The sequence below is a fragment of the Musa acuminata genome, chromosome BXJ3-10 (assembly GCF_036884655.1).
Source record: "Musa acuminata AAA Group cultivar baxijiao chromosome BXJ3-10, Cavendish_Baxijiao_AAA, whole genome shotgun sequence".
In the NCBI taxonomy this organism is placed as follows: Eukaryota; Viridiplantae; Streptophyta; class Magnoliopsida; order Zingiberales; family Musaceae; genus Musa; species Musa acuminata.
Window position 1 is genome coordinate 24720953 of NC_088358.1, and position 24856 is coordinate 24745808.

The following is a 24856-nucleotide window of genomic DNA, read 5'->3' on the forward strand; positions in this document are numbered from 1 at the left end:
CCTGCTAACAAGGCAATTAAGCACCATTCATTTGCAACAAAATGTTTAACCATTAATTCAGACCTCCCGCAACAGTGGGAATGCAAAGCAAAAAAAAAAAAAAAAAAATCGCAGGCATGTCTGTGAGAGAATGCAAAACAATCTGGACCTTGACATAGATCAATGCATGCTTGTTTAACATCAATTTCATCAAATCTATAGCAAAATTGTCGGGCTATACTGGAAATGGCAGAGCAACACCCTCATAACTCATCAAATGTGTCTGCGCCTCTTGATCAGTTATCAAAGTGAACATCCTGTGGCTGTACCATATTAATTAGAAAAACTAGTTACAAAAGCTTCTTGTTCATGCTAGCTGCCACCTGCTTTTGCCGCCTTCTCCATGATGGCATTCGACCTGGAAATGCCCACCTTAGCAATCTCTCCCAACCAAAACAACCCAGGAACATGAGGGTAGCCCATAGCATCAGCTTCCCCCTCATCCCCTCCGGTAACGGCTCTAGTTGTAACCAGTCATTTAGATCCCTAAACAAATCTGAAGTGATTACTGTGAAGAAACCGACTGCAGCAAATAATGCATATTTGAAAGGCTTGTTCTCAGGTATGCTCTGGTTAAATGGATGGCCCATGTAGTTAACAGCAAAGGTTGCAACCTGGATCATCATGTTCACCATGTACGATACAGTATTCACTAGGTTCGGGTGGAAGTCGGAGTCTGGTTCGATACATTCCTCTGGCATGAACTTTGAGGCTTCATTGACAGATGTAATCAGAAAGAACAAGTGCATGGCAAATTGACCGATGAGGGAAAGAAAGACATAGGCGCAGAAAATGTTGGGATGAGGTCGAGCACTGGAGAGTGTCTGCAAAGGACGAGCATGGGAGATGAAAAGGAAGAAAGCAGCTGTGAATATCCCACTGATGGTAGCCTGAACATCTCCAAGCTTCACACCGTCCAGGTACATGACACTCAGCACATAAGCAGTTGCTAAGCAGTTCAGGCCAAGAATCTTGAACATTTGGAGGGTAGTCACAAGGGTACTCCGACCTTGACGAATGATATCAAGAGTGGGGGCCACAGAGGCATGCTTTGCTGTGAAAGGTGAGGCCATTGAGGCATCACCAAGTTTGACAACCATTGGAGCGCGACCATCACCCTCTGCATTCATTTCATCTATCATCTTTTGCACTCTTTGACGCTGTTTCTCAGCCGCTGTGAGATGACGGTTGCTTGTTGCTGTAATACTTTTGGCAGGTTCAGCGGAATGAGATGACTCAGCTGTTGGCTTTGGCTTTTTAGTTTTTCCTGCTTTATTTTCAGGTTTTGATGGTTGCTTCTGTGATGATGCATCACCTGATTGAGCTGGTGGTACGGCATTCAATAAAGCAATACCTACATGTGCCTGAACATCAGAAAAAAATTCAATGGTGTTTAGGCTAAAAAGAGAAGAATGGAATTAGGAGACATCAATCTAGGTTTCGTAAAACTTAAAAGCATAGCTTATACTGTAATGATGACAGCAAATGTTTCATAAATTAATAGTTCAATTTTTCCGTGGCCCATTTCACAGAGAGAACTAAACCAGCTTTGCACGTTATAAACAAATAGCCAGGGTTTTTTTTATAATAATCCTGAAGTTTGAACTGGACCCAAACCGCCCAAAATGGGCTGGTCTGCAGCCTGGGTCTCCATCGAACTGGTATTTACTATTTACTACCTGGTTCATGTCAGTGCAAGCAGGTTTTCAAACCCCAATTGTAACATTATTTCTCAAACTGCTAATGTTTCTTGTACTGTGTTTTGGTTCACATCTGTCAGATGAGTTTTACATTCTCTAAATTTAGTTGCCTTTGATGCTTAAGTATAACAATGTGGTTAGATGACAATGAGACACCTGATTCATTTTTCCTTAATGATGTGCCAAGAAAATGATCTCTCTACAACCCCATGTCTTTGCCTTCTTGCTGGCCACTACCGGCCTGCCCACCCATAACCTCCTCATTCTCCACTGCCTCCTCTTCCTTCTCCTCTCCTCCCCCATCCTTCTTGAAACCACAGCTTGTACCAGCATACTGAGTGCCAGTATTCTGGTACAAGTAAGACCTGCCTCTCGGTTCAACAAGGGACTACATACTGAGTGCCAGTTTCATATTTAACAAAATGGAACGGAAAAAGGCATCTTACCTGCTTCAGTGCTCCGACATCATTGGTTCCATCTCCACACATCAGTGTCATCCTACCAACTGCTTTAAAAGTATTCAAAATAAGTTCTTTCTGTTCAGGAGCAACCCGTGAGAAAACCTGAAATTATAGCAGTGGCATCAGCTGCAAAAAAAAAAGACGCATATATGGTAAGTTGGGATGAAAACTGTGATGACATTACTAACCTTCACATAAGGTATAACTTTAAAAACAGCCCCAGTTCTCTGCAGCATTTCAAAGCAATCCCCACTTATGCAAAGATCATGTGTATCTGACAGCGCTTCTACCTCTTTGTCACTGTAACAACCACAAACTCAAGATTTATTTATCTCAAGAAAATCCAAATGAGATGTATAAAGATCATAGATTGATTTCTTTAAAGCAAGTATCACTGACAAGATATTGTGTATAGAAACAAGATATTAAAGCAAAATTTATATGATAAGGTAATCCTTTGCTAAAGACTGAACAAAATTTTACTTGAGATACCTAAAAAAGTGCAAGTAGCTCAGACTCAATACTTGACCAAATTTTTTACCTGTAGGCAAACATCTCAGTTTCATCAGGTGACACCCACTCAAAGCTAGTGCCACACTTTGTTCGGGCCAAAATTAATGCAGGCCTAGAGATAATATGAACTTGGCTGGCCACGTGGCAAGCTGTCAGAGCTTGATCACCAGTAATCATCACCTGACACAAATATATCTGTTAGCATATAGAACATCAAATTTTTAATACAAAGATTTTGAATATTTCTTTTCCAATTCTACTAGATGAATGATCCAGAAAGATGCAAGAGTTATGATAAAAATAAAGTTTGAATCAACATTGTGTTGTATTTATCTAGTTGTAAAGCTAGTCATGTTCAGGTGTAGATCCATTTTGGAGTCAAATTACAATAAGTTCTAATAGTTCTAAAATTCAGATCAGATTCACTAAGTCCTGACTTAAAAAAAGTATAGTCCTAATTATAACACGAAATGCCATTACGGCTTGTTAGTAGGAAATGATAGCTCATTTCCACCTAATATTGGTGGAGGTAACTGCTACATACCAAACAAGTTACAGTATGGTCTAGATTTCATTTATGGGTAAGATTCAGAACCTCCATTTAGAGAGACTTAGACTCCAGTTTCTTCTCTAAAATAGATGGATGGCATGGCATTAAAGTAGCTAACATATAGTCTCAAGAGTCCTATTAAGACTCAAACAAGTGGCATGGGCTATTTATGCAAAGGGCAAGCCAGTTCTGTAGATGTCTTAAACTCTTAATCAGACAGGAAGGTAGAACACAGCTAATAATATTTAATAGAGGTAAATTTATAAGTCCAAGAATAAGTAAAACTCTAGAAAGGATGGGTAGCAGGGTAGGTTAATTATTCCTTTATATTATTTCTTCTTTCAGTGGTCTGTGGTTCTCCTGTAAGTTGTACTGCTGAGTCTAAAAATATTTACAGGTATCCTCATTAGAGAAAGACAATGATTGTGTAATTTACTTATAATGAAAATGAAGTTGTTTCCCTGGCCAATTGGCCTGCAGATAACTTTTCTTCTTCGTCAAGATTGTTTCTACTTCTATTCCCACCATGACTTTCTACCATTCCATTCCACCAAGCCTTGAAGAAGACTATTGTTACCATGATGACAAATCAAAGTAGAAAGTTGAGATACTAAGATAAAAAGCCCACCACCATATGCAAAGGACTCTTGCTCCTATAAGAGATACAGTCCTTTTCTTGCATCAATTGTTATAGCAATCACTTAAGGAGTACCCAAATGCTGACAAAACATTCTGGAGTATGATCAAAATCAACAACTATCATACAATAAGCAAGGATTGGGAAAACAAGAGGAACACTTCTTGCTTCCCTTTCTCTTGCTCCTAGTTTTTCTCTCTATAATGCACTAGAACATATTCTTGTTCATCGCAAATGTTCTTTAATCATTAGATGTCAATTTAATTTCCTAATTAAGTCTTGAGCATGGTTTTCATTATTTCCTTTCTCCATTTTGTCCTCTTGTGCACTGTAGGTGCCATCCTCCTTTGAAATAGTAAATACTGACAGAGAAACAAAGTCCACTAATTTCTGATAGCTACAGGGATAGAACAGAATCGACAACAGGAAATCATCTAAGAGCTTTCCGTTTTTCATCCTCTCTCTAAGAAATGGGTTTTAACCAGTATGACACATTTTAACTAATCACAAACATCTATAGTATAGTAGATGTTAATTCACGTTCTCTATACTAATTTGACGCCAATAAACTTCACAGGAAGTTGAAAGAAAAAAGTCAGATAGAAAAGCTAAAATACAACAAGATATAGCTACTCTATTTACATTCATAATGGATGAACTCAATTCAACTTACAACTCACAGAGTTCCAAGGTACAGTAAAAAATAAACTCCCAACTATCTGGAGTTGACTACATGGTTTTTGCCACCATTGAGATGATTTATGATTCGATTAGAGGGAAAAAACGATTCAATAGTATAATAATAAATAAATCAGAAGATTTGAGCTTATCAAACCAGGCAATGCATGACATACCAAATCATGTGATGAACCTTTCAGTTCATATAAAACAGTGGCAGAGTCAGAACGAATTGGACAACTGAAAACCTGTAGATAGACAATTCCTGTTAAGCATCAAGACCAAACCACAAGTAATTTGAACGGCATTATGATCATCATCAGTACTTCAAAAAATTGTCTTAAGGGCAGAGTACAAGAAATGGAAACATAAATGGCAAGTCTGTAAGCTTCATTACCGCAAAACCAGCAAAAGTCAAACCATTCTCCACCACATCTCTTTCGAGGTTTCTAGCTTCACTTACCTGTCATGTCAATATAAGATGATGTCATAAGATTTGACAATCTTTTAACAAAACAGTGCTTTGTATTAAAAAAATCTAATATTTATGTTGGTCACTACACTATATAACTGGACAGTAATCGCATCCAATTTATCAAAAAGAATGATTCCGTATTATCCAAATAATATATAAAAGGTTATATACCAAAAAAGCAGAATGACAAATAAATCCAAATAGTTCAAGTGGATTGTTGGTGTAGTTCTAATAATGTGTTGTACTCAACCACTCTAGGAGATAATTCTCAGGAGAAAATTATATATTATGAATCATAACTATGGGTTCCTGTCATAGTAATATTGCTTGTGTCAAGGAAACAATCTATCAGCTCGCAGAAGTAAGGCTGCACACATTGACACTTGTCAGACCTAGCATTGGCAGGAACCTTATACATTTTCTGCCGTATAGGTAATGGGATTAGGACTGATAAAGAATTCATTGTCCAAATTTAAACCCTAAAATTTTAGGATACTTTAACTGTTTAACATTCATCAATTCACTTGGATAATGCAGGGTGATTAAAACACGATCTAAGAACTTATTTCACTGCATATGTTGCACAATGTCACTACCCTCGGATTTTCTCCATAATTCCATTTTGTGATACATAATCTAAGAACTTATTTCACTGCATATGTTGCACAATGTCACTACCCTCGGATTTTCTCCATAATTCCATTTTGTGATACATATTTATTTCATTAGGTGTAAATCAAATATGGTAAGGATACTTTGGAGAGACAAGCAAACTACAAGACACGAACTATTAGGTTCTTTACGATAAAATTTAGAGTAAAAAGAAATTATGTCATGTAGTTTGGAGGATTGTCATGGACTTAGCTGGAATTGCCTAAGTCGTGAGGCACCTTTGCAGCAAAGACGCGAACTTAGCTTGCGTTGCCAAAGTCGCGCCTATGCGTCCGCAAAGATCAGCCCACTTGCAACCTCTCGCAAGTCCCGAAGGACCTGTAAAAGAGAAAGTTGATTAGTTCAAAGAACGAGCTGTCACGGACTTAGCTGATTTGCCAAAGTCGTGCGGCACCCTTGCGTGTCCGTCCGCAAATGTCAGCCTCCCCGAAACCTCCCATGGTCCCTTAGGACCTACAAAAGAGAAAACGGGTTAGAGAAAGCGCCTCACTCGGGATCCACAAGCAAACATTTCAGGAAACACTTCATAGACAATGTGAATTACAAATAGACTTTACAAGCTCTGAACGATTGCACAACAAAGGGTCAAAATGGCCCACTACAGACCGAATATCTCTCACAAGTGTCCACATGACACAACCTTTATTTATAAGCCTAAGAAGGCCACCAAACCCAACTAAAATAGGGCTTTTAAGCCTTCGACCGTCCCTCTACATACTGTGCAAAGCATGAAGATACCAAAAGACACGAATATACATAAGTATTACATCAAACATCCTGTTTAGAATTTTGTCCATGACAGAGCGACGGACAAGTCCCGACATCTCGAGAAAAGGGGAAACTTTACAAGCAAATCAGCGAGCACCTTGCGTGCACAAGAGAAAAGAGGGAGAGGAGGAAAACAAGGACTTTAGAAGATTGAACGAACAGCTGCAAGTCCACAAACAGCTACTCACCGGGTGCCCGACGCGACAACAAGTTCCCGTCAAGGTAACGTGCGAACTTGTGAAAGATTGTTCAACGCCCGACACTATATCGAAGCACCATCCCCCATGGTGCCACCCAGGTGGTTCCAGGGTGCTGAGATGGCTAACATTTCGCGTGCAGCAGCGGGATGCAGAAAACAGTCCGTGGCACGCGAAAACGAAGCTGTTTTGGGTTGTTTTGCTCGGTTCGGTGAGCGATCGCACTATAGCGCTGCAACTTGTTCGAACTTACATTTTTACAAGCAAACGGACATAAAACCAAGCCAAAACATGTTGCCACACAGCTGTACATGTAAACACAAACGACGAACGGTTCGTTGAACAGAGTTGTTGCTGGCGCGCGATGACCGTTCGTGACATTCTCCCCCACTCAAACTGTCGACGCCCTCGTCAACGCTTGTTGGTAGTTGTTAATGATTGCTTCTTCATGTCGTAGGGCGTCTTCGGGCTCCCAACTGGCTTCAGTTCGAGGAAGCTTTCGTCACTTCACCAAGTACTCGGTCTGCTCAACTCCAGTGGGTAGCTTTATCTTGCGGTCCGCTAAAATGGTTTCAACTCGCTTCTCGTAGGAGGCTCTGGTGGGGGGTAGTCGAGTTGGAACACTTCAGGAAGCATCTTGCGGATCCGAGTGCTAGGCTTTCAAGTTGCTGGCGTAAAGAACATTGTGAATTTTGAACCACGCCGGCAGCTACAACTTGTAGGAGACGTTGCCCACCCTGCTGATAATCGAGAAGGGCCCTTCATACTTACGCATCAATCCTTTGTGTACTCTGTTCCTAAAGAATTGGAGTGATGCTGGTTGGAGCTTGAGCAACACCAAATCGCCGACCTTGAACTCTTGCGGTCGCCTTCCCAAGTCGGCCCACATCTTCATTCTTTTTGCCGTCTTCTCCAAGTAAGACCGCGCAATATCTGCATTTCAGTGCCACTCCTTTGCAAAATGGTAGGCTGACGGACTACTCCTAGTATACCCGATTACCATAGTGTGAGGAGTTGATGGTTATTGCCCTGTAATGATCTCGAAGGGGCTCTTGTTGGACGCAGAGCTCCGTTGCAAGTTGTAAGAGAATTCGGCAATGTCTAACAACTTCACCCAATCTCGTTAGTTGGCACTCACGTAGTGCCGAAGATATTGCTCTAGAAGCGAGTTTATCCTTTCAGTTTGGCCATCCATCTGGGGGTGGAGGCTTGTGAAGAAGTATAACTTCGACCCCAACAATTTGAATAGCTCGGTCCAGAATCGTCCCAGGAATCGAGCATCTTGATCATTGATGATATTGTGCGAGACTCCCCAATACTTCACCACATCCTTTATCATCAGCTTGGCCGCCTCTTCTGCTGAATAGTGTAGGGGAGCAGCAATGAAAGTTGCATACTTTGAAAATCGAACGACCACCATGAGTATCGATCCGAGTCTCCTTACTGTCGGCAAGCTTGATATGAAGTCCAAGGAAATGCTCTTCCACGACCTTTTTGGCATGGGCAACTGCTCCAAAAGTCCTACCGACTTCCGCTGCTCCACCTTGTTTTGTTGGCAAGTAAGGCACGTTCGAACATATTCCTCCACATCAGTCCCCATCTTCAGCCAGTAGAAGGCCCTCTCCACAAGAGCCAAGGTTCTATGAATGCCTGGGTGTCCCACTCAAAGGGAATCGTGACACTCTCTTAAGAGTTCACGCCTCAGATTGTCCACTCGAGGAACATAAACCCTATTCCCTTTAGTGTAAACGAGTCTCTCCTGGACCCAAAACCGTCATGCCTTGCCTTCTTTAATGAGCTGCATCAGGGTTACTGCCTGGGAATCACTGTACAGACCATCCCTGATCCTGGAAAGGAAGTTGGAGTGCAACTGACTTGCGTGGCCTCTGCCCTTCAATTATACGGCATTCACACGCTCTACTTTCCGACTCAATGCATCGACCACGACATTTGCCTTTCCAGGCTTATACTCCATTGTCATATCAAACTCAGCCAACCATATCATGAAAAAATGTACTGTCACAACCCCATGCCGCTGGACAGCGCAAATAGTCAAAGATGTTTGTTTTGTGGCAGAAAACCTAGTTTCAAGCAATGATGTACCATTAAGGTTTACAAGAAAAAAATACCAACCATTGATGACAAGACTAACCCCATGTTCTTGTTCTGATTCTTATGGATTCATACCCACTAAATTCACACTAGCAATTTAGTACACAATGTTCATGTGGCACTACCATTACTTGTAGTTTTTGCTATATGAGTTCCTTTCAACAAAGAATCTAATCCAACAACTAATCCACATGCCTCTATGTTTCACATGGGCCTTTACCCTTATATAATATGTTAGCACACAATATTATCACATTAGCCTGTGCTTTCAGGATAAATCATGGCAAGTTTCGATATTGACTATGCTAGAAGCCTGCACAAGTTTCATAACATATAGGTAGTAGACCATCAAGCACATGGCAATGGTTCATTCAATTAAGTTTTATTTATAGTGGAGAAATTGCAAGGGATTTCATGCCTTGGAAATGACAACCCCATAAGTTAATACCCTTGTCAAGGCGTATTAGCACTTATTTGATTCAGTTTCCCATCTTGTGGCAAAAGATATAAATATAATAATTGTATATTATTTCACAACCTCAAAGTAGCAAAGATAACCAATAATAAGGAAATTGTAAAGAAAAATATAATAGTGATCAGTACAATAACTCAAAAAGAGTCATTATATATGATGATTTTTTTGACAACCAATATATGCCTAAATATCTCAACAGTTTACATCTTAAGATAAAAAAGTACATCTCTTAGATGCAATTATTATCTCACAAGTAACAGAGAATATACAACATAATTAAGCTTACAGTCATTTCTGGAAGCGTCTTGTATGCCAGAGCTAGAACCCGCGACCCCTGCCGTGTATACTTCTTGTATGTCTTGACATAAGTTGCAGGAACATCGATTAGCCTATCTTGAATAGTCTCTGGTGCACCCTGTCATTAACAATTAGCCTCTGCTTCAAGATTCTAACACAGTTTCGGCTAATAACAGAAGTTGTAATAACATCTACAAACATCTGCCTAACACAAAGTGAATAGACACTAATTAAGTAGCGAATCACATACAATTAAGTGACAGATGATGAAGGGAGAGAAGACACTAGTAAGTGATCTTTCGACTACAGTTAATCATCATAATCAGATTGTTCTTTCCATAGAAAAAAGATTTTCAGGCAACCATGTGAAAACTCATTCAGCTTCTACAGTCTTCAGAAACAAGCAACGAAATATTATATGATTTTGAACTAAATAATTCCTAAGGACAAGTGGGAAAAAATAACTAAATTTTACAGAACAAGAAATCATTTATGAGGTATGGACATGAAGTAAAAGTAACCAGCTTCATCAAAACCTTTGACCACGTACACATTAGTGAAACAAATATACATAGGCACTAACAAAGTCATCATAAATTGATCCAAAAGGAAAAGAACATAAGAAATTATTTTAAAGTAGTACCAACCTTCACAAATGCAAAAAACTGTTCTTGAATACAAACAATAACACCCATTCTTTTCAAGTGAGAGGCAAAATGGTGCCTCTGTACAATCTGCACAGGATGACCACCAGACCTGGAATTCAAGTGAAGACAAAATATTAAATTGACACATCATCCCCAAAAAACTTTTAAGATTCAAGTCAAACTGGAATATAGTTTAATGGCACATGATCCTATAGCTGGAATTAGCAAAATTTCCAGTGCTGTCGATAACATGTCATTTTGAAAATGCCGTCACAAAATGAAACACACACTATATGCAACAACACTATGTAATGCTTCCACTTACTGCCTCGTCTAGTAAACTATTTGCTTGGAAAGCAGGGGTGTAAGCACAAGACCAAATAATGCTAGCCCCCTTTCCATCAAGAAGTGGTTGCAAATAGAGCATGAGTGCTGAAACTGTTAAGGTGAAGCACAAAAGAGCAAAAAGAGAATGCAAGAGTGGCAATACATATTAAACAGGAAATGTCTCTATTGGTATATTTTGGTACGTTAAAATTCATAACCAGGTAAGGAGATCTCTACTGTAATTGTAGCATAAAAAGGATGCAGAAAAGGGAAGACATATTTGGTGAATCAAAGTGAGAAATATCGTTACATGGAGATCATGTATTTCAAGCCAATTGCCTTGTTAAGATGCAGCAACTGGCACGAAAGAATAGGCTGCAAACAACCTAGGAAAAACAGAGTCTAGGCTCAGATAAGTAACATTGAATCAAGCTGTAGCAGATGCATTGTAGGTTGGCAGTTTTCAATCTGACAATAGAATTCTCTATCTGAAATTAGAATAATACTTGTGCAGCCAAGCTCATGTCACCAGTGACTGAGACCTCAGATATAGCTCCTAAATTTCAAAATAGCCAACCATAATGAGATACATTCATGGATTGTTCAAGTACAGATTGTCCATCCAATATATGCTCAAGTTCTGTGTATATATTGGTAATTATTATGCAGCAAGCAGAAAAAAAAAGCCCTTAACAGACTTTTGACAGTAATCTTCCCACCAAAGAATTATTAATGTTTCCATATGCATCAGTCAGACCTGGACAGCTGTCAGGATCTCATCCCTATCCAAAGGTGTGCAGACACACGCTTACTGACCAATACCTACCCATTGTCCCAAGGACCAATACACAAGATGGCAATCATTGGTATATGTTCATTATCAACTGATTTGTATCTTTCCTCACAAAAAGATTTGATATGACTACTTGGTGGTGCACTATACTGTCTGTCTAGACTCTGGAAATCACGATATAGCTCCGAAGGAAAATTACCCACCAAGCTCCTAGGGAAAATGACCAAACCACATCTCTAGTATCATGATAGAAGTCATCTCTAGTATAAGCCCTTATCCAACTCACATCGAACCAAAAAGACCAAACCAATTGATTTAATTGTCAATTACCTGGATCTCATGATAGAAGTGTTTTAGATTAGCCAGCTTATTTAAAAAGAAATGTCCTGAAAGAATTGAAAAATAAAAATAAAATAACTGAGGTCCAATGTCACTGGATATGTCCTCCAATCAGATCAACTAACTTTTCATGAAATTCAAAGTAAAACTAATAAATTAATGCAGAGTTCCAGCATATAGAAACCTGCTTGAACCAAATATAGGCTTTTAGTTCAGTCCTAACCTCAGACCAAAAACCATCTAAGTACTCCCACATGTAGCAAACAGCTGAATGTAAAAAACACAAGGCTTTTTCTATAAGTTGTTTGAATAAGTAATTAGGTTTCTCATCCTCCCACATTATAATTTTTTATATAAATGAAGCTTACCTTTTGGGGATGGCCTTCTCATCAGATGTGTATATCCAATCTATTCCTCTTAGTGCAGCCTTTTCAAGAGGATCGCCAACCTGCAAACCATGTTTTAAGCATAAATCAAGATTATAGGTAATACTCGATGATAATTTATCAGTACACAGGATCATCATTTTGCTGGACTCTAGCTTTCACTCCAAACTTACTAGTTTATTCTCTACAAAGACCAAAGCATGACAGGCAGCCAAAACTTGTGCAGTACGCTCAGGCAACTTAGCCATATCAGTCTCCAAATTTTCAGTATCATCCAAACCAACTACACCTTGGAATTCCTGGAACTCAATCAAAGTATTTCAAAATCAGATGATAACAGCTTAAATAAGACATACTATTCATTTGTCATACCATGTCATCTGACGTAAGAGTTCCCGTCTTGTCAAAACAGCATATGTCAACCTACAGCAATTTTCAGTTTGTTAACAAAGCAATCATCGAAAGAATACCATTGGCATGCAAGAAATTGTGTAAGGTACTCGTTTTGACCTTCCCAGCAAATGGAATCCTGAATGGCTCTGTACAAAAAATACCACGCTTTGCTAGTGCAATCAAAGAAGTATTAACAGCTATAGATAGCTCCATCGGCAGTTCAGGGGGTATCACAGAAGTGATTATTAACGAACAACTCAAGAAAAGTTTGTACTTGCTCCTTGTTGGATCCTCTAATCCCTAAATGCAGAAGTTCCTTTGTTAGACAAATGCTAATGAAGCATCACAAATAAGGAACAACAATAGGTTTTACAATTGTAAAAAGAGAAACTAAACTAACTTCAGTTCCATTGCACGAAGAACTAGGTAAATAAAAGCTTATGGTACCTTCTTAAGAACATAGCCCGCAGCAATGATTGCAAAAAAAACTAGAAATAGAATAAAGAGGCCACTTTCCCAGCTATTTGCAGTTACCTGAAACACCAATTTTGAAAAAAGAATATCCTTAGACTAAACATGCATAGTCCACTTATAACCCATGGCAGATTCTTAACTGAGAATCAGAAGTTACCCTCTCAGTGGAAAATAAAATTGTTCGCATCAATTTGCCCTGGCTTGTCTCAAATCCTGTTCGCAGCACAACAGCCAGGCATCCCCCATCAGGTGTTCTAAGATGAAAACTCTAAAATGCAAAGAAAAGGGCAAAGAATTCTAATCAAGAAAAATAAAGTGATAAAATTTCTCACTGAAAGCAAAGATAATTGCATTGTAACCAATACATACTTTATCTGGAGTATGTTGCAGTATCTTCGTTCCACCAAAGAGGATATGATTTTTGTCTCTTTTAATAGACAATTTATCCTCAAGACCTCGACCAGCAATTGAAACCTAGAAACAAATTTGAAATTCAAAGAACAAGTAGTCAAAACATGAAAAACTCAGCCTGCAGAATAGCAAATAGACCTCGTAATAGCATACAATCTTCTCCATTGTGATCATACACGAACAATAAACATGCACAAGTTGTTGCCAAGTCAAAACAAATACACTATTATATAAATTTGACCAAATTAACAGATGAAAAAAAAAGTTTAATTTCAGTGTGAAGCCTTCACCGACCATTTAATTCTCTCTTTGTGACAGACACACACCTCTAAATTCCACTGAGTGCCAGAGTGCACAACAGCATCCCACAAGGAATATCCTAGAGTAGGTTAAACAATAAGTTTTAGAGATTGTAGAATTACTTCTGAGTTTCACTAAATAATATAGGCAAGAAAAACTTGGGCACTTGCTTGTGGAAGAAGAAACTGCGACAAGTATTTGTAAATATGTGGTGGATCCTAAAAATTTAATCTAATTTATCATCATAAGAAAAAAGAAGCTATGAACAGTGAAAAGAGAAGTTGCTGCATTAACTGAATCATGTTTGTTTCGTAATTATTCTAAGACAGCCTTAACTAGATCTAATGGATTTCTCTCAAGTTTCAGTCATAAGATTTTTGTTTCCTCCTCAATGCAATATGCCCTATATCCCTATACATTTTCCAAGTTTAGGAGAGTAAACCTTGAAATGAAAAATGCTGCTCGTTTTCTCAAAGTATTACTCCAAGTTAACTAAGATCGCCATCTATTGATTCAGAAGCACTGATAGACACATTTAACTTAATAACAAGTTCATAGATCATTATTTAGATTTCCATAGTCCTTTGAAAAAGTAAGAATCTCGATATCAATATATTTCTTTCCAGCCGAAAAGCACTCATGACAGCATAATCATTCATCAATACACAAAATAATATTACTTAGAGGAATTCCTAAATACAAAAAGAGTGTATATCCTATAAATACAATATTCATGTAATGTAACAATTAAAGGACAAATTTGTTATGCGTTCTTCCATCAAGTTACCCAAGGGTTTCTGCCTAACATCAATTACACCAGTTGTTTATCATATGAACACGATATAACAAATGGTAACAACCCTTGGTACTCCACAAGTGGTGTATCATGCCACTTAAAATTGTGAAAGTCGACAAAGGACGCTTGGAGATTATTGTCAAAAGGCACTCTTGTAGAAGTAATGAACAAAATCCTAAACTATCTCGATAAGGAAAAAAATAAGAATATAATTTTATGGTCACCACAATACGCCGTTGTAGCTCGTTAAAGGATTCTTTCGGAATTTAAAAAATTACATTAGCATCCTGCTAATGCTACCTTGAAATAGCATCAACATTTGAGTATTTGCCAAATACGATTTGAAAAAAAAATTATCAAACATCAATTCTCATTTAAAATATGCATTGGGGCCTCAATACATATTTCAAATGTGTTCCCAAATGCACCCAGACTAGTAGCCAACACGTTTCCCAGTTATCTTGTATAATTTGACATTTACATTGTACTGAAGATTGAACTTTATAGTCAGTCTTCAAAGGTTATTGGCCAACCACGTGGGAAACATGCCTAGACAATAATGCTTATAGGTACAAAAATAATAAATCAGACTAGGAATGTTGTGTAGATCTACAAGCTTCAAACAACAGAAGTCAACAACTTTAATCAAATATGAATAGTATCTTGATTTTTTTTGCCAAAAATGATTCACCATCCTAAAGCAAAGATGAGTTATTCTTGTTTGCACATAAGTGATCAGTGACTAGTGAATAAACAAAGAGGAAAATCTTCAACAACCTTAAGCTAAAACTCATTCTAAGAAGAATCGCATCTTACATAAGGTTTTATATTATTGTTCATTGCACAATGGAAACAAAATTTTGCTTTTCAAGCAAGGTTTAGAACACCAATCCTATACAGGTACGGAACTCTGCCACATCATTACATATCTTCCAATACAGTACTAGATTGTAACCTCAAAAACCTTGCTATCTGGTAAGTGTATGATAAAACTATCATACCAATTACTAACTAAACCATTACGATCATGTTTCCAAATAAATGAAAACCTTTACTTTTCAAGAGAAAACCAACTAACCATATACAATCACTGTTGGAAGCAAACACATTCCCAATCTTTGCTTGGAATTAGTTGGATTTCTCTTCCAACATTTTGAAAATTCACAAAAAACTAAACTATTCCTCACAAAATGTGATATTTGTAACAGACCTCAAGAGTGGAGAGTTAATCCTTTCAATTATCCTGCATCTAAGTGATACCATCCTTTCACTACATATCAGCAGATTCGAGTCAAAACCTCTAATCTCATCTTCAAAACTAGAGTAAATAAAGTTTTAGAACAGCAGTTATCTATTAGGGATTTCCAAAACTCAGCCAAGGTCACTGGCAAAACCATCATCCTAAACTGAACATAATAAATGAATTGGCAATAGGAGCAAACAGTGTTCAATTAAAACAATCAATGAAGTGTTCTGCACTAACTCAGGTCATAGGCAGAGAGATAATAACCACCTTCCACTGTGGAGTAGACTCGCCTGTGAGAATAGCTTCATTTGCAATTGCATTTCCGGCTAATAGAAGCATATCTGCTGGTACAGATTTATCTTCCCCATCCTGACCCGTGGTGCGTCCAATGGAGACAACATCTCCAGGAACGAGGTCTGTTCCAGAAAGCTTTACCCACCTGAATCCACGAATTCAGTAAACTAAGTTTCTGATGCCTCAGACAAAAAAAATCTTCATTTGAATTAGTGAACACATACTTCCCACAGCGGTGCACCATCACCATCTGACCATCAACTCTTACACGCCTGAGCTCAGTAAGAGTTTTTAATCTACTCTTGGCCATTGTTGACTCAAAAAGAAATAGCATAAAAAGTGTGAACAAACTATAATACCAATATTCATCCAAGCACCAGAGTCCAACACAGAAGACCTACATCAAAAATACCAACAGAGAGCTGGGATTAAGTAAACTTTAAGGTAGTAGAACACTAGAACTTTTGGCATTCAGAATCAGGACAAGGTTGGAAACCTGAAACACAAAAAATGGTTCCATAACTTGCTCCTTTATCAGCTTCTGGAACGTTGGTTGTGGGTAGTCAAATCTATAAATAAATTAGTAAACAAAAGCAGAGTGAGAATCCGTGTAGTAGACAAAATTAAGACAATCACAAATCCCACTAGCTGAGAATATAATAACTGGACCAAATTAAACATTTAGTTGTATATGCTTTCACAAGGAATACAAACATTAAAAAATTAAATCAACACAAAATGAAAAAAAACCACAGGAAATGTACATACTTCTAAAACAAGGTCTCAAAAAACTATCCAACAACAAACTAGATGGCATATCCGGCTCAAGATCAACTTACGTGCAAGGCTTGACATACCGAAGCATACCGCTCGGTATGAGCGGTATGTAATGGTCCGATAGAGGATCGGTATGGGCGGTATATTGGTACACCCCAATGTACCATATGTCAACACACTCGGTACAACTCGAACAGCTGGTTGGTATATCGGTATGGACCAATAATGCGAACCATGCCTACGTGAACCACAAACTCCAGAGTTGTACATGGCAAACCAATCCTTGCTCATGATCCAGCAGATTTCGGTCCACACTCCACATACACCAATCCAAGTTCACCTCTGCACATTCCAATTCCATCAGTCCTGATAGATCCATCTGATTCCAGAACAATGCTGACTGATTCTGGGCTAATCCCAACAGGTCCCAATCAATTCTGATAGATCGGTGAGAATCGTTAGAATAATCGATCTTTTAGTTGAATTAGGTTTCAATTTTGTGGATCTCACTTTGATTTGATAAGCTTTCGACAGTTGATTGGTTATGGCTTGAAAAAGGTGAAGTAATTGCCAGTCAGAGGTTGTATAGGATAATTTTAGTGTGATTGATATTTTCAGCATCTTGCAGTGACTTCTCAGCAAAAATTAGAACTGTTAAAGAACCTATGAAACACTATATGGCACGGAGAAGGTAAAAGAATAACCGATCGATGATGTTCATTAATGCTCGAGTGTAAAATGACCACAATTCTGATGCTCAATATTATTATCAATTACATAAGAACTTTTTAGGGGCTAATATGATGATACGAAAGAAGACACTACACCTGGCAATGCTGCATTAGTCTCAGGTTTTCAACTTCCTCCCAGCCGTTGAGGATGATATCTGAACTAACTCCACTAAACTAGTTGTTACCATAGCAAGCTTGTCACGGAACCTTTTTAAAGGTGCAGTTAATTATGGTGGTCATGGTGGACCATCTCTCTCTAATAACAAGTTTATAGGATGTGAGCCACCTATCAAGGTATTCTCAAATTCAAGGAGGTGAATCCACCTCCCAAGAGAAAAAGAGAGGGAAGAAAAGATAATGAATGATATTATGAAAAACAAGGGAATCCTAGTGCATCATGCGAGGTCTAGAAGGGTCAATATATGCAGCATGCCTTACCCCTGTAAGTAGAGAGGCTATTTACATAAGAAAGATATTTAGATTACTATTATATTACTGCTAAATTAATTGTAGGAAAGAAAAAAGTATTTCCAAACATGTCTCAAGGGCTCTAAAGTTATAAACCATTCACTCATATAAATAGCCTACTTAAAGGCCTTGCTAGAGAAAGCTTTCTTTTTTAGTAATCATATCACTCCCCAAAATCCACCAAAAGAGAGCTTTAAGACTCTCCAAACCCAACTCCTATAAAGTAAACAACGTGCCTAACCTTTCTATAATCATATTAGCTGTTAAACACCAATATAAACTTAAAATTATACTCTAGAAGACTCTGTAAAATGTCATCTAAAAAATATGTCAAATTACACCCGAAAATAATAGAAAAATATAGGCATATTACTAATTTACTACTATGCAAGTGAGAGAGCACGATTAACCCTCTCCTCTCCTAACATGATTAAGAGCAAGTTGTGAATAAACAGCCGCCAGCAAGAGATCACTAGGTCAGTAGAAGAGTTATAAGATTCAACCGAGTAAAATCCCAACAAACAGCAATGATGGCTCTCCCAAGGAATGTTGTAGGTATATATGAACCACTATCATTCATTTGTCAAAATTTGTGTAAACAAGACCTATGACAAGAGAAATGCTACCAAAACCAGCTTTGAAAACTTTTTCAGACATTTCATCTGTGCCAAGCAAGCAAAAAGACACATGCATGCCCTTAAGTTAAAACTTACCAGTGAGAAAAAAGAATATATTGCAAAAGCTAAGGCAATAAGCCTACTTACTTTCTGCAACAAACTATTAATCTAATCGATAGAATCCTTCAAGTGATCAACAAACGTAAAATATGTATTATAGATATATATTCACAATGCTTCCAAGTTCCAAGATCTTCAGACATCTTCTTGTCAAAACTGGCACTCCTCTGGATGAAGTGCAAAAGATGGTTCATTTGGTTCATTTCAAGCTTTTTCCTGCTTAAATTCATCTAAGCATTCTTGTGAACAGCACAAGTAAAGAAGAGACAACATAGCAACCACTGATTTTAAACGACATCAACTATTTAATAAGCTGGATAACAGAGTAAAACTTACACATTTCGCCCCCACTTATCAGTTGCTGCAGCTACTTTAGCTTCTGATCCATGACCACTGCTCTTGAGGTAATACCCAAATGGTTCCTTTGTAGGATATGGAAGTTTGGCAAATGTATTCTTTTCTACTGAAAAATTGAAGCATTGTTTTCTAAAATCAAAATATATTTCATCAGTGTTCCCAACTGAAGATGCTGATGATCCTGCCACCTGCATGATGACAAATTTATTTTCAATCATTTATCATAATAAGCAAGGAAATTTGTTTTTCATGATAATGAATTGCAAATTAACAACCAGCAGTTAACATACATCTTAATTGGCAACCAAAGAAGAAAATATGAACAAATACTTCCCAGATACAAAAGATTATTTAATAGCAGTGATCTAGACATTTAAACAAGAGTACCAACTATCCTAAAATTATGTAATATATGTTTGGCAATCAACTATAAAAATGGTTAAAACTACACGATTAATATTATAATATCACTCTTTTTCTATAATAGGTCTCTGGTAACCAAGGGATTGTATCAACTTATATTGATTGAAAGAACAAGATAGCAAGTATCAAACAAAAACAGGAACAGGCTGTAAGTCCCAACAATTTCACTTCAATAGCATGGATATCTTGAGGGCAATATCACTAGTCAAATTAGAAGCCACCAAATCTCTCATTGTTCTGATGAACTTTGGTCCTCTACATTTCCCCATGCCACTAATCCTAATTTACTCAAAGCATTTTACTAGTGCACTTACGTGTCTCCCTTAATTATGTTCGTACTTCAAACAAATATAAACAATATTTCCCATGCTACCCTTAATCAGAACTGCCCTAAATTTTTAAAAATGTAATAATTCTTAGAATATATCACCCTAGAAGTTTCACAAAGGATCTAAGGATGTACTTGAGAATCATAAGGGCCTTCTTCTTTTTCAAAAATATAAAAAAAAATATATAACTATTGAGCAAGCTTCACTGTTTCGGGTATCGGACCCATTTCGATGATCAATCAGATCGATACGTATAGGCCAGTACTGGTGTATCGACACATCGCACACCGATATGTACCAATGTATTGACACATGATATACCGGTATGTAACAATATACCGACATATGATACACCGATATGTACCAGTGTTTCGCAAAGGAAGAAAAAAAAAGGAAAAGAGGAAAGGGCGATGGAGGAACAGCGGAGGAAAAAAAAAGAGAGGAAGAAGGAAGAATAAATAAGAGGAAGCGGTGGAGGAGGAGGAAGAAGAAGAAGCAGTGTAGGAAAAGGAAGAAGGAATAAGAGAAGAGATGGGAGAGTACCAGGGAAGAAGAAGGAACAAAAATAGTGGTGAAGCAACAATAGCAAGGCAGTGACAAGGGCAGTGGCATCATATGCAAGAAGAGGGCTCACGTTTGTGAGTCCTAATTTGGTTCTTTTTCTTTTTTAACGCCGAGTTGGACGAGCCCCATCACTTTTTTGTGTTTTTTTATTTTTAAGTGGATCACCAGAAACGAAGGTGGCCTGCGTACTATCACGGACTTAGCTGGTTTTGCCTAAGTCGTACGACACCCTTGCGTGTTTGTCCACAAAGGGTCAACCTCCCCGAAACCTTTTATGGTCCTTTAAGGACCTACAAAGGAGAAGACGGGTTAGAGGAAGCGTTATCTCATAAGCAATCATTTCAGCAAACACTTGATAAGCAATGCAAATTACAAATATAAACTTCACAAGCTCTGAATGGTCGCACGACAAAGGGTCCAAGGTGGTCCACCATAACCAAAAATCTCCACAAGTGCCCACATAATATTGTTGCGGAACGAGACAACGAACCAACCATAAACACTACCCCAGAAGCCCATCTAGCCATGTGCCACCCGGGTAGCTCCTAGGTGTTGTGCTGGCTGACACTCTATATAACTTTGTGGAGCTAGAAAACCCCCTAAAATGGCTGATTGGATGACCTGTTTCTCGAAAAATTTTGCCTATGCGCGATGACCACACATAACCTGTGTTTACAAGCCTGAGACAACCATAAAAGCCAACCAAATGGGACTATCAAGCCTACTGCCAACCCTCTACATGTTGTGCAAGTTATGAACAAAATCAAAAGACACGAACATACACAAGTATTACGTCGAACACCTTGTTTACAATTTTGTTTGTGATAATACAATCCACGCCGGACTGATATATACCACTCGTACCATATCATTTCGGGTGGTGCAACAATCCTTACTATTGAGTTCAGATTGCTTTCCTAAGATCCATCATACTATTATGTGTTTGAACTCTTATCATATCTTTTTTCTTCACAAAATAGTATGCATTTCTTTCTTCTTCACTATATATATAACTATATCAAATGTCTTACCAAATAAATAGTGTTTGATAGTTGATCATCCATATGGGAAACCCAGTTGATTTTCGAGATTGTTCATCCCCTACAATAGTCTTCATTCGTTCAATCTCTCTTCCATGCAAAACTTCATGGCAAGGCTCATTAATGCAATTACCCAAAATTTGAAGGAGCTGATAGGATGTTACTAAAGGCTTCATGAAGCATTTTAAATTTAAAATCTACAATAGGGCAATATAACTCTATTTTAGATATTAATTAAATTCTTAGGAAACAACCTGCAGTGATCATACTTAGGTGTAGAAACTACAGGGGATCACAAACCTTGTGGATGAAAACACAAATTTACTTGTGGGAATTGGATGTTAATTTTTGCTTCCCTAAGGTCCCTACTCAGCTTATCCTACGTTATTTAGCAGAGACCATTTAGCAAGAAAAAAGTGTCATGTTGTTCAGTTGCAAGTCCAGCAAGTTCCAAAATTGGTTACCTTATCCTCATTTTTTACATCAAAGTTGCTTTTGGCTCAAAATAGATACTTCCTTGTTACACTCAAGGCAATCATTTCCACTTAAATTATCTCATTAACATTTTGGCATAGAAGTAATATGAGAAGAAATTATTCTCAGAAGAAGTATTCGTATCTGAAGGATGCCACAACATTACAGCTATATTGCAGGTAAGCCAGAAATGAGATAAACAAAAATGAAAGCATTCTCAAAAGTGCAACAAACTTACAGGTCTCCTCGTATGAAGTGACACGATTTCTTTTGAACCAGAAAATTTAGCAGGAATTATTTTGCATGCAGTTGCCAGACGAGTGTCATTTACCTGATGCATCCAAGCAACAAGAAATCATCATGGAAAATAATGCATATGACAATCACTTCCCACAAGTCAAACTTAGTACTATAACGTAAAGTATAGAAAACTGCTACACTGAACTTAGAGTAATCAAAATGCAATTGACAACAATCATCAATTTGATAATAAAAAGCCCATGAGACATAATGCGCCTCTGTCGTATAGAAATGCAATCGTTAGTTTGTTGCAATTTCCAAGGCTTGAGCGAGATGTGCAAGATAAGTTCTTGCAGGTGGACCTCTAACAATTGGAGTCAACAAAGTTCCGACAGTCATTACGTTATGATGCATGGACAGAAGGTAGATCAAATAGGCCATAAATAATAAAAAATGAAACTCAACATGAAGATAAGAACAGCAGACGACGAACCAAACGACCAGATAAATACAACTACAGCATAACGTTTCAGCTGCACCGCTACTCTAAACATGTAAAAATAACAAATTTGCACACACCTTACTGAACTGGACAAAGCATCTGAAATCGACCGACCAGGCAGTAAAAAGCAGCACCAGAATGTGCAAGAGGGCGAGCCCGCCGAGAACGATCAGAGCATCGGTGAAATCGATGCTGGGGGCGACCGCAAAGAGCCAGATCGAATAAAGAATCGCGAAGGGCCAGACGTCGAGACGCCACCCCCAGTACCGCCGCTTCAGCAAGTCGACTCCTTGGACCACCTTCCCGTCCACCTGGTACCGCGCCATCCTTTCTTTCCTTCAGGCCTTGAAATTGATCAAGAAATCCAGTCTTTAGAACAGAATCGAGGCAAAAGATTCGGCAGAACTCATTCAGATCGGAGACCTCCGAGCGAGATCTGTGGGATCATTGAATCTGAAGGTCAAGATTAGGGTTTCAGACATTAAGAGGGGCTAGATCGAGAACGGGACGCGTACCTGGATCGTGTGCTCGCCGGATCTGCTCGAAGAGGAGGAGGAGGAGACGGTGGCGGACAAGACAGCAGGCGAGTTAGTGCCGTCGGAGTTTTATGGTGAGGCCACTCGCGAGGGTTTTCTCTTCGTCTCTTTATCTTGGTTTTTCACTCTGATAAATTTCGTCTTTTTCTTTCCAAGCGAAACGGCACCTTCTCTGGAATGTATCATGCTTTCCCAAGCCGTAGTAACCCTAGTCCACGGTTTATGTGGGGTCCACCAGAAATTCATCGAATCACGACAAAGGTAGAACGAAGTGTAACGCATGCGCAAGTAAAGCTGCACAGGAGCCTAATGCACGACGCTTGATAATCTTATATTTGGATCACACATTTCTTTTTCGATTTAGATAAAAAAGCGGAGTGTTGATAGGTTTTGAGATTTAAACTGTGGTATAAATGGCTTTGTATATACATAATTCAAAATAACGTTACTATATATAATTTTATTATTATTATTTATTTAAATAATTATTCTATGAGCGTAGTTATCGATAGATTCTCACTCAAAGTTACTGATCAAGTCAATTCTTAGGTTTGGTCTAATCGGACTAATCCAACAACCACTTGTTAGTAACATATGATCTCTGTTTTCTTTGGTGGTTAGTTAGTTGATTAACCATTCGACCACGTCTCATCCTATCCTATGATGAATACACAAATAGTTACGTTATGAATAATATTAAAAAAATAAAAAATGTGAGAACAGTAAGGATATAGATTATTTTTGCTTAATGGGATTATATCTAATAATATTTTAGTTAGAGTCCAAGAGTGAATGACACTTTTTTAGGATTTACCAAAATTGGTAAACCTATTAAGGGCTCACCTCATATATGATAATTATGTCTAAAAAGGACTCTCTAACTATGGGTCAAAATATAAGTCTTTAAAAAACCATCTCTAAGGTAAATCATGTGGGGCCAGATTTATTACTACTAGAGATATGTGCTATCTCTTTGATGAAATGGGAAATGTGAGGTTAGGACAATATAGTAAAGGGGTGATTTGTCAGAGATGTGAAATCATTTTAACGGAGTATATTGTTATACCAAAGTGTCCTATAATAGACTATGAAATGGGCAATCGACTAAGAGTAAACTATCCCCAAATATTGGATACCAATCACGTTTATCTTTATGGATATATACACATTATAAGCTATATGCTTTAAGAAAATAAATATCAAAGATATTCATTTCTTAGGGATTTATATATTTTATCTAATAACGAAGAGATTAACTAGATGAAAGCTTTTTTTTTTAATTAAGTTTTATATAAAATAGATTGGTATATGGTAACTGAGAACAGATAAGTCTAATAGATTAAAATTCTCGGTATCATTTGAGGACTACGGTGTAGTGGCCTAGTACACCTGCAATCAATGAGTTGAGTTGATTATTATGGAGATAATAATTTACTAAGCTAGAATGAGTTCTGACATGTATGACTCGCGACTTGCTCGATATTGGGCTTAAAGGGTCACTAGGCTACTACACCATAATCCCTCGATGATATAGGAGAATCCAATATATTAGATATGTCTGTCATAAGTTACTGTGTATATAGTCCCAAATGCTAGCCATAGGTGCCCAGCAAGCCAATCACGCTAGTGATGACACGTATGACTTGATACAGAATCTTTTTGCTTATTATATTTTGGCGTATATCACTTTATAACTAT

At 38.0% G+C, this 24856-nt stretch overlaps 1 protein-coding gene across 3 annotated transcripts; it reads right to left on the minus strand.

The window, feature by feature from the left end:
* Nucleotides 1-123: 123 nt before the first annotated feature.
* On the minus strand, nt 124-23312 carry LOC135583110 (probable manganese-transporting ATPase PDR2). Of its 3 annotated transcripts, none has more exons than XM_065170956.1 (22): nt 23138-23312; nt 22700-22966; nt 22119-22211; nt 19030-19238; nt 16477-16549; nt 16205-16377; nt 15954-16125; nt 13303-13407; nt 13091-13201; nt 12907-12993; nt 12577-12759; nt 12439-12489; nt 12240-12365; nt 12049-12128; nt 10222-10330; nt 9564-9692; nt 4976-5041; nt 4755-4826; nt 2742-2893; nt 2389-2500; nt 2186-2302; nt 124-1403 (listed from the first exon to the last, which is right to left on the minus strand). In XM_065170956.1, exons 2-22 carry the CDS (start codon nt 22946-22948, stop codon nt 330-332), a joined length of 3543 nt encoding a protein of 1180 aa, XP_065027028.1. In that variant the 5' UTR covers nt 22949-22966; nt 23138-23312; the 3' UTR covers nt 124-329. The 3 variants fall into 3 exon arrangements, with proteins under 3 accessions (XP_065027028.1, XP_065027027.1, XP_065027029.1); XM_065170955.1 differs by having other exon boundaries at nt 22700-23058; XM_065170957.1 differs by having other exon boundaries at nt 22700-23075.
* Nucleotides 23313-24856: the final 1544 nt, after the last annotated feature.